Raw genomic sequence first — 11,532 nt, forward strand, 5'->3', positions numbered from 1 at the left:
TTCTGCTGCCATGTCAAACTCAGAAGCCCTCAAGGTCATGAGTGTCTGTCAGAAACATTTTGTTAAAGAAACGTCTCCCCATGGGGGCTGGCTATTATATGCTAAAGAACATGTACTGTGCATATTGATGATGATGATATAATATAATACAAACTTTTTTCTGCCCAAAAAATAAATAAATGCTAACTGCAACATGGCAACATACACTAACAACGTGAATTTCCTATAGTTTCTAGAGAGTGGATGATGTCCATTTTTTCTACTAACACAGAATGTGAAATGAGCAATGTCTCTTTGATGTTCAACTTCCTCTAGCAAAATCATTGAAAACTTTGTAGTCATTTGCATGCAATTGATACTTATAGATGCCTTTGCTTCATTTTCAAAATAGGCATAGCAATGGATGATGGTGAGCCTAGTCCCCTTTCCTACACCCTTTCCTACATGAGAAAAACCAATAGCACTAGAATCACTATCCATAGCATCATCATGGTTGATAGTGTGAGACTCAGGCATAAACAAATACTCATCTTGCAAGGTAGTAGATTAGGTCCATCACACAGTTTTGAATTCCCTCTTTTAACTTTCTATGCAATTCCAACATGAGCAGAAGGACATCCACCAATCCCCCTACCACTAAGTCCAAACATAGGGAGCACAAGATGTGTCAGCGATCTCACAAGAGGCTTGCCATAATAATTGGACTTACACTCTTTGTTTCTAGATGCTACTACCACAATCATAGTAGTATGGATCCCCCAAAGTGGATTCGAAGGTTTAGGCATGGTAAATCTTTGCTACTGTGTTGTAATTCTTTGCTATTATGACATGTGTCCTATCATGTTGGCATCACTACAAGGCATAGGCCATTTTCCGATGAAAATACCGACGCTTTTTACATTTTTTTTTTTTTTCACGGGCGTAAACGTCGCTAAAAGCATCGAAAAAGAACGGTCGCTATAAATCGTCGCTATATAGCGACGATGACAAATGTCGCTATATAGCGACACTGTTAATCGTTGCTATATAGCGACACTGGTAAACGTCGCTATATAGCGACGATTAACAGAACTAAAAAAAAAGGGTTAGTAGGGCTAAACATTGCTATGGCCCTGTTTAGCCCCACTAATCCTTTCTTTTTTTGGTAATTACAAAACAAAGTTTTTTTATAACAAAATTGCCCTTGCGAAAAGGGTGATACAAAATCGCTCTTGTGAAATGATGAGCAACAAAAGCATATACATGTCGGACATATACAATATTGTTTGGAACAAAATTACCCTTTCAAAAGGGCGATACAAAATTGCTCAAACGAGCGGATATACAAAATGACATACAGGGTGAAGAAAATGCTACTACCACTACTACTCATCCGCCTCGTCTTGTTGGCCTGTTCCTTGGTCCTCATCAGCTGCATCTTCTCCCTTATCCTCATCACGTGTGTCTGATGATCCTTGGCCCTGTTGATCGCTCGCCTCCGATGATGGGATGCTTGAGCTTTGACCCTAAAAGAACTTAAAGAATCAAACAATTTAAAAAGTGAGATTACAAGTAGGAGTAAACTTATCCCGTGCGAGCAACCACCTCAACCCAATCAACCGTCGCTCCCATTGCCTCTTGCTCAATAAGCCATGACTTTGTTCCTATCCGAAATGTGCATCGTGTCTCTGCATCTATAGGAAGATGACCCATCACATCTTGCTTTGGATCCAATTTACGAGAGTTAGAGTTAGGTAAAGTGCATGTAATATGTAGTAAAACAAATAGAACAATACATTAAATGAGAAGAAGTAGACTTACCATGGTTGCCTTAAATGCCAACCGTCCGCCTGCACCAAAGTGCGAAGTACCTACGACGTCCAACCGTCTCTTCGCAGCCCTCCTCTGACCCTCGAACAATTCGGGATGGTCCCTATTTTGCTTCTTGAAGAACTTCCAATCAGCTTTGTCTGCCCAGCTGGGTTTAGCCAACCCCTTTGTGATGGAAGTACGCAAGGTTGATCTACGATGCTTCAAGACCAAACCCATGCGCTCTCGCATAGAATCCTCATTAAACTCCCAATTTGGTGGGTTAGGGTATTTTCGTTTTAACTCATCGATGACCGCCTACTTCTTTTGGCCATCTTGATACCGCCAATCGGTAGCAATGCCTCTCTTGAAGTGATGACTCATCAACCTCCTCATGGTGGCCATCACTACTTTGCCCTTTCTATCTTCTATTATCTCTCCGACAGCTGTGATTTGATAGGAGAGATGTTGAGATATCGAGCTCCACTCGCGATATGCCAGGGTGACCGTTGTGTATTTATGTCACCGACTTGTTAGCTGGAGATGCGGTTGGTACACCGCCCACGAATAATAGCTGGATGACAGCTATCCTTATCTACTCTAGTTTGTGGCTCAGTTAGTATGCCACCTTAGTTAGTTGAGTTTGGTTTGAGACCCACATATAGGGTTCTTCTATTTTCTTTGTACTAGAGTTCTTTTGGCTTTCACAACTAAGAAGAGGAAAACTGTTTTCAGCCTCCACCTTTGTGTGTATTCCCCCATTGTGATTGTGAGAAAGCCTCAAGTGAGACTCCTTCCCTCTCTCCCACTATCTTCACATGGTACCAAAGCCTTGTTCGTGGTAAGGAGCTCAAGAAAGAAAACCAAGTTCACAGTGTCCTGGTAAGAGGACAAGTGTTGCTTTCCTTTTTGGAGTTTGGGAGCATGATACTTTGCAAGCACATGAAATCCACCTATTTTGAGGCATGGGAAAAGTATTGTGCCCATTGGATATGATTTAGATGGTCGAAATTGCCACAAACCTTGTTTTTTACCAAGTGTTATGCACAACCGTCAAAAAATAGTATCTGAGGCATGTTATTCGAACATGCTCATACCTGATGGGCACAATAATTTGCACTTGCATCAACATCATCTATGTTTAGGCACATTCAAAGTATCATGTGCATTAGATATGTTTTGGTTGGTGGAAGGTGCCATAAACCCTATTTCCACCAAGGATTATGCACGCCATCAGAAAACATGTGTACATACCCAATGGGCACAATACTTCGCACACGCACAAATTCCACCTACTTCGAGGTGTGTTCAAATTATTTTTCCCATTAGATATGCTTAGGATCCTTAAAGTCACCACAAATCCCATTTTCCACTGTCTTATATTGTACAATCATCAAAAAACGCGCTCTGAGCTCTGTTATTCATATGCGCACATACCCGATGGGCATGATAATTTGCATGTGTGTCATTCCCATTTACTATGAGGTATGTGCCAAGTATTGTTCCCATTAGATATGCTTTGGATGATCGAAGTAGCGATAAAATCCATTTTCACCAAGTGTTATGTACAACCATAAAAAAATACGGTTTGATGTGTGTTAGTCGAGCACGTACATACCCAATGAGAATGATACTTTGCATGTGCATCAATCCCATGTCTATGAGGCATGTATAAAGAATCATGAACATCAAATATTATTTGGACTGTCAAAGTCACCACAAACCCCATTATGCACCAAGTGTTATGCACAATCGTCAAAACATAGTATGTGAGGTGTGTTATTCTAACGCACACACAATCAATCGGCATGATACTTTGCAGACGTGCCAATACCACCTACATTTAGGTGCATGCAAAGTATTATGACCATCAAGTATGCTTTGGATGGTTGAAGTCACAACAAACCCCATTTTTCACCAAGTGTAATGTACAATCGTCAAAAACAAGCTCTGAGGTGTGTTTTTCGTATGCCCCATATATCCGATGGGCATGATACTTTGCATGCATTTCAATACCACCTATACTGAGGGGTGTGTAAAGTATCATGCCCAATGAATATGATTTAGATGGTCGAATTCACCACAAACCCTATTTTTCACCAAGTGTTACGCACAACCGTCAAAAAAGACGCTTTGAAGTATGTTAGTTGAATGCCTAGGTACCTCATGGACACGATACTTTGCCGTGCATAAAAAAAAACTACTCTAAGACATGCTCAAATAACTATACCCATTGGGTATGCTTTGTATGTGTGTGTAAAGTATCATGGCTGTCAGGTATGTGCGAGTTCGAATAACACACTTTCAGAGTGTGTTTTTTGACGGTTGTGCATAAGACGGTAGAAAATGAGGTTTATGGCCAGTTTGACCATACAAAGCATATCATATGAGCATGATACTTGGCATGTGACTCAACATAGGTAAGATTGATGTTCTTGCAAAGTATCTTTCCCATCGCACTACTACACACGGGTCCTATTCCGATGCTTATGCACCGACGTTTAGCGGGCGCGGGGTGCTAATCATTGGTAATCAAAGCGGGATTCCTTAAGTGTTGCTACATAGCGACTTTATACAAGAGTCACTATATAGTGATGCTTTTTACAAGCATCACTATATAGCGATGTTTAAGAAGCGTCGCTATATAGTGACACTTATTAGAATTGTGAATGGTCGTTATATAGCAACACTGAGACAGTTTCCTATAGCGACGTTTTACAGAGAGTGTTTTTTGTCTTGTTGTGTAAGCAGAAAAATGCCAACTTGAATTTACATTTGCAAAATATTCTCTTGTAAAATATTCCAGGATATCCCTCTCAAAGGAGCCGCTTGAATCATACAAATTGGAGAGACAAGGGATCTACCTCTTGTACTTCACGTGCCAAATCAAGTAGAAAGGTTGGATGTGCATTCCTTGTTCGAGTATATTGTAGAAAGGGAAATATGTGTGACATTAAGGTGTCCAACCGCCATAAAGGACATGTGCTAGGAAGTCGATCAGATTTATATCACACAGCAGAATTATACGATGTTGGAATTGCACAACATGTTAGTAAAATGTCAAACTGAAAGGAGAGTCTACTCAAAGAACACGTGTCCATTTTTTAAGCAACAACTTTTAGATTTTTCATGATGTACATAAGGAGATTAGTAGGCTCTCTTGCAATCTATGAGTTGGAGGTAAATTCATTTCACTTAATATATTTCATGATTGTTTTTTGGTGCTATTACAATAATGTTAGATCATATATTGATTGTAATATTTTTTTAATTCTTTATTTTCATGGACAACAACCATGAACATGTCTGATTGGGATGCTATGACATTGGAAGCAAAGAAATTACTTCAACAAAGCAAGGTAACGTAGTATGAAAGGTACTAATCCTTATCTAGAGCAATGCAAGTTATGAGTATAAATAATAAATTTGACCTCTTTCCATAATGTGGTTTTAGGTGATTTTCCACCAACCCTACAATCCAATTGCTCAAGATCCAAGGCAAAGAACATTTATTTTGGTATTGCAAGATGACTTTATGCTTGAGGTATCATGAAGATTCTCTACTTGATCAGCAGGCTTGGGCTGTGGATAGCACCTTTAAAACCAATAAGTATGGGTTGCCGTTATATGCAGCTGTTGTACCAAATAAAAAAGGTAATGGTATTCCCATATGTTTCATGTTATGTAGCAAAGATCCTAGACAACAACATGAAAATATTGCCTTGGAAACAACATTCACTATATTGTTTTCTAGACTTGCCTCTCTTAGGCCAGGAGCCATAGTTACAGATAAGTCTAAGGTGGTGTTCAATGCAATATATAAGGTTGTCAAGAATGATCCCTTTTGTCGGGATACAAACCATACAAGGAGATACCATTGCCATATTTTACTATGTTAGTTTCACATGAAGAAGGCATGGGTGGAATTAAGGATGAACTATATGCAGCCATGTATGGAATGATATATGCTCCCACCCTTGAGGAATTCAATACTCGGTATGAAGCACTATTAGGGGCATTCTCTGGATATCCAGGTGTGGGTCCCTATGTTACAAATTGTTGGTGTGGACCAAACTATAGGATGTGGGGCCGTTATGGTAGGTTATTTCCACATGGAGGAATGGAGACAACCAATCTTGTGGAGAGATTGTGGTAGTACTATTAAGTATACATTATTGGATGGGTAGGTAAATCTCATTAACGAGTTGTTGATAGCTTTGGTAGGAGATGTAAAGACAAGCTCATGCTCCCTTATTGTGGAGGCTTAGTAGTAGGTAGCCTAAAAGAGCAAAAATTACCAGATAGCCAACCGCTATCGTAGTTGTAAATGATTACAGATAAGGACTTATGTAAAAGCAATATATCCAACTATACAAGATACGGAAAGGAGACACTTCTCTGGCTATATTTATCATAAAAAATTCCTCTATTGTGCACTTATTTGTTTTCCTTCAAGGTAAATCTCATAAGCCTCAAAACACATATAAGATATCCTTACCATAAGCACCCGAAGACTTAGCATCTTGATTATTCATTTTCAAAAGTGACACAAGGGCCCTTCGGCGAGATAGAGCATCTTCCTTCTTGAACGAGGCTCTTGCACCACATAAAAGAAATGGACACTCCCTGTCAGCTCTTCGAGTTGGAAGAGGGGGGCCACGATATAATACGGGGCAGTAGCTTAGAAAGCTAGAGGTGGATTCTTCTCCCTTCAAGCACAAAAGGATACTTCTTGCTTTGCTAGTCTAGGATGGAAAGATATCAAAGATATGAAAAGACGAACCAGCTCCAAAGCAAATCAACAGTAAACGAGGAAACTCTAGCTTAGATCTCTTGAGAACTTGATCGAGGTGAAAGAGGAAAGGGAAGAGCCAGCGAGATGGAGAAGGATGTAAAGAAGGAACTAGTGCCTCCAGAGGTGTTCGAAGAACAAATCAAAGAGACCCCCGAAGCGGGGATGACAGGGGGCGTGGAAGAGAACATGAAGGAAATGAAAAGAACTTTCACGATGAGGAAGAAAAGAAAGACCCACAGGACCCAGGCAATTGCTCCACCCCCGTGTGGACTAACAATAGAGGACTAAGAATTGGAAAGGGAAATGGCAAATGCATGAGGTGCCCCTTTATAAATGAAGATATTTTCCATCTCTTTGTTGCCTGTCCTGTTGCTAGAAAGGTGTGGAAAATAGTACAATTTGAAACAGGGGAGCCAATAAATTGGAAGGCCATAATACTAGGAGACTCTTCAAGGACAAAACATGAGATGTGGACACCTATCAGAGCACATGCACTATAGTTTATTTGGATAACCAGAAACAATTCTCAATTTGTCGAATAGAAAAAATGAGCTTCCAAAAATTCTAAAAATGTGTAGCAGGCCAAAAAAATGTCGATGTAATGAGGAAAAGTATTTATCAAATGCTCATTAGAGAATGGAAATCGCTTAGTCAAAGACCGAAGGTATCTTCCACACGTTGCTTTGAGCATTATCTTTACATTGCCTGCTAAACCTTCCCATTCGCTATGGCTTCGCCCCTTCCTACACGTTTCGACTCTCGGCCGTTGATTCTCCGTCGTTGCGCTCCCTTGTGGTTGTCCACCCTGCTGCTCTTCCTTCCCCACGCTTCTTCGCAGCCTTGCTCCAACCAGCAGTGTGGCAATGTTACCTTCGGCTACCCTTTCAGTGCAAGTCCTGCCTGCCCTGCTTTCTCCACTCATTTTGAGTTACTATGCAAGTCTGGTGGCGTCGCGGGCGATATACTGTACTTGAATACAACCGTAAGCGGGAGTAACTTTCCAGTTCTCCACATATCCAGTGATAGCGTGATCGTTAATATCACAGACGCAAGATCCATCTTACCTGCTGATAACTGCGGAGCATCCAACTCTTCAGGGAATCTTACAACTCTAGCACTCCCTGACTATCCTGGTCCATTTCTTCTATCTGGCGACAACAAATTCGGAAGCTTCAATTGTACTATTGGTGAGCTCCTTACACCGGATACAGCTTCTCTTGCGGACTATGCCGTAGGAGGATGCGAAATAGTCTGTTCGGGAAACAATTCCAACCCGGAATGTGGCAATAGGACCTGTTGTGTTACCTCTTTTCCGTCGGACATTCGGACAACCTTTTATCAAGTGTCAACCTTCAGTGTCTTGAACGGCACCTGTGCAGGCTTCTGCACGCCATTCTACAAGAACTACACAGACTTCGAAAGTCTGTTCGGTTTGAAGCTCGAATGGGCATTGCCCTCTAAGGGGAACGACCCAGAGTCTATCACAAAAGAAGCGAACTACGCTTGCACCCAATACTCCAATATTACCCTTGTATCGGCAGTTCCCGGATACCGGTGCGATTGCTTGGTCGGGTTTCAGGGAGACGGATACTCTCAGGGAAGAGGCTGTACAGGTAAAATCCAGGAATCCTAGTTTACACCTGTGAGTTCCGTATTTAAAATCGAGAGTCCAGGAATGCGTTGATATCATCTTTATGCTAAATTTGGACGATGTAAGGAGCCTGTCGTTGATAAACTGTAATTTGACACAGATATCGACGAGTGTGCAAATTCGACTCTGAACGACTGCATCGTAGGTCGCACAGTTTGTGAAAATTCAATCGGCAACTATCGATGCCGTTGCAAATCGCGTTTATTTGTGGGTGATGGAACTAGAAACGGATCGGGCTGCCGGCTTTCGCCCGCCCTGAGGAAAGCTGTGGGCATCAGTGGTGGTAAGAAGACCTCTGTTTCTGTTGTATCTATTGAGGACGCCAAAGATAGGGTATTTTACCGTAAAAGAACTATGTGGAGAAATTTCAAAAGACTCGATTTTTATCAGGTTTCGTCGGCTGTATCGTTTTTGTCTTGGTTGTTATCCTCATCGCCCTATACTGGAGAAGGCGGCGACGACGCAAGTACTTTCTCTTAAACGGGGGTTTGCAGCTGGAGGCGTACATCGCCGGGAGCACAGGAAGACAAACCACCAGGCTTTTCACCATCGAGGAGCTCCAATTGGCGACCCAAAACTTCTCGGAGCAGTTCAAGGTCGGGACGGGGGGCTTCGGCACAGTATTCAAGGCCACGTTGAGGGATGGGAGGATCGTCGCCATCAAGAGGGCAAACCGTTCGGGAGACGAGAGAGACAGCCAGCAATTTCTGAACGAGGTAGCCATTCTGACGCAGATCAATCACAGGCATATAGTGCGGCTACTGGGGTGCTGTTTGGAGACGGCAACGCCGCTGCTGGTGTACGAGTTCGTGTCGAACGGAACGCTCGCGGAGCACCTACAGGGAGGGAAGCCGGAGAAGCAATATATGGGGTGGAGGAGGAGGCTACAGGTAGCGATTCAGACAGCGGAAGCGCTGGCATATTTGCATGGGGCGGCGTCACCGTCCATATTGCACAGGGATGTGAAGACGGCGAATATATTGCTGGACGGAAATTTGGAGGTGAAGGTGGCGGATTTTGGGGTGTCGAAGCTGGTGCCGGAAGGGGAGAAGCAGGTATCGACAGCAGTACAAGGAACGATAGGATACTTGGATCCGGAGTACTTCCAGACGCTGCAGTTGACGGACAAGAGCGACGTATACAGCATGGGGGTGGTGCTCATCGAGCTGATCACGGGGCTCAAGCCGGTTGACAACCACGATCGGGAGGCTCAGTTCGCTAATCTGGCGCTCCTCTTCATCGAGAGGATGAGAGAGGGCAGGGTCCCAGAGCTCATCGACCTCCGCCTCGTGGCCGAGGCGGAAGAGACGGCGGCAGAGGCGGCGCTCACAGCCTCTGTCATGCGTCTAGGCAGACTCGCTCGTCGGTGCTTGGCCCTTCGAGGAGCGGAGCGTCCCTCAATGGGCGAGGTAGCCGAGGATCTCCGTCGCATTGAACGCGACTTGCCAGGTCTGGATGCATCTGAGGAGGCAGCGCCGTTGCTTGCCGCTGCCAAATGCAACTCACAAAACGGCAATGACTCGCCTGAGGCGGGCGCAATTGTGGCGTCGAAGTCTACTTTCTACGTACAATCGTCGCCCTCATCCTCTTCCGTCACCACAATGTCCTTCAGCTTAGCGTCTTTGCTACCCGGTTATGCATCTCCTCGCTAAAGATCACCCCTTGTAGTAGAATGTATATTATAGAACCCTATGCAAATGTAAAGGAGTAAATTCTCTACACATGGATTGGGCTAAGCACTTTAGAAGCTATTACAATGACATGATTTGAGTGTTCGTCCACATGAGTTATCTTCGAATGGCCCTAGCCACACTAAATTGTATATTTTACTACCTCGACTATTCACCTTATGGAAATGTGAAGTAGATTCTACATATATGGCTCTAACTAAGAATGATCACACTTTGCCCTAGACTCATTCTCAATTGTACATTGGTAATGGAAATATGGTTTCTTTCTAAGATCATCTTGAAGAACTCTCCTTCTACTACTTGGTTTCTTGTGCACACTTTGTGTCCATCTTTTGAGTGTAGCCTCTTTCTAGCTTAAGTAGTGTATGCCCCCTAATACTTAGGGGGGGTTTAAATGTTCTTCCTATCAAGACATACATCGAAGTCTTGCTTAGATACTCCAAGAAATGTTGGTTTACACAACAAGGTTATGGAATTCATTTACACCAAGGGCTTTGTTGCTTCTTCAAGCCTCCTCTTTATTTATTTATATATAGATCTGGATTCATCCATGAACATGTCTAAAGGCATCCTCTACAAGGATTTTCAAGGGATTTAAACCATTTGATTCACAACAGTCAATTTCTGAAATTAAAAATCACTTTACAAAATTGCTCAATCAAGAGTATTTTTAGTTGATGTTTGGTGGATTGAGCTTATATTCAAACATGGTTTTCTTACTACCATGTGGTAGATATTACTTTTATCTAGCATACCATGAAAGAAAGCCAAGATATGAAATGGTATATTCTTGGTCAAATAATTACCGCATTTTGCAAGTGATTTTAATTATTGAAATCTCTTGAATCGATTTAAATTGATGTAAAACATATTTTTTGAAGAAAAAATGTTATTTAAAATCTCCTTGCAAGGGATTTAAATCATTTGGCTTAAAATTATGATTGATATTGATTGAATCCTTTGGTTTAAAATGGGGGTTGCATTAAAAATATTGCTCAATCAAGGAAAAAAAATTCCTTGGTGATTGGTGAATTCGTTAATTCTTATCAAGACATGGTTTTCTTACTACCATGTGCTAAATTATTTTTATATAGTATACCATGCAAAAACGCAGATTGATTTGAAAGTATTTTTTGAATGAAGAACGTTTCAAAGATTCCTTTGGAAACAAATACTATATCGACATAAACAACTTGGTCACTTGTGTGTAAACTTATATTGTGTATGTGACCCTATCATCATCAGCCTCGATAATTTCACTACCTAAATTTTCAAAAGGAGACCTCTTCAAGTACGAGCATATATGCTCATCAGTGACATCATCTTGATCACATACTCATCACACTACAAGTTCTCCAATTCTTTAAGAAGCCTTAGTATGTAGCATGGATGGTTAGTTTTGTTAGGAAGTGAAACTCTCATATTGGAATGGAAGTTTGAGTGGCCTAATAAAAACAATAAAATTTGTAAACATTTTAAAACTTTTAATATAAAATTCTTATAGTATTACCCAGATATAAATTTGCAAACATTTGCTAGTAAGTAAAAATTGTATTATAAAATTCTTGTAGTGTTATCAAGATTTACATCGAAAAGAGAATACCTCT

General features: G+C 41.6%; 1 protein-coding gene across 1 annotated transcript; it reads left to right on the forward strand.

The window, feature by feature from the left end:
• The first annotated feature begins 7,310 nt into the window (after window positions 1–7,310).
• On the forward strand, window positions 7,311–10,058 carry LOC147890250 (wall-associated receptor kinase-like 8). The gene is made up of 3 exons (XM_087390240.1): window positions 7,311–8,196; window positions 8,335–8,517; window positions 8,625–10,058. The coding sequence occupies exons 1-3, from the start codon at window positions 7,311–7,313 to the stop codon at window positions 9,884–9,886; spliced, it is 2,331 nt and encodes a 776-aa protein (XP_087246366.1). The 3' UTR covers window positions 9,887–10,058.
• The last annotated feature ends 1,474 nt before the right edge of the window (window positions 10,059–11,532 follow it).

Source organism: Dipteris shenzhenensis, chromosome 19 (assembly GCF_047967505.1).
Source record: "Dipteris shenzhenensis isolate YYH24624 ecotype China chromosome 19, Dip_SZ_1.0, whole genome shotgun sequence".
Classification (NCBI taxonomy): Eukaryota; Viridiplantae; Streptophyta; class Polypodiopsida; order Gleicheniales; family Dipteridaceae; genus Dipteris; species Dipteris shenzhenensis.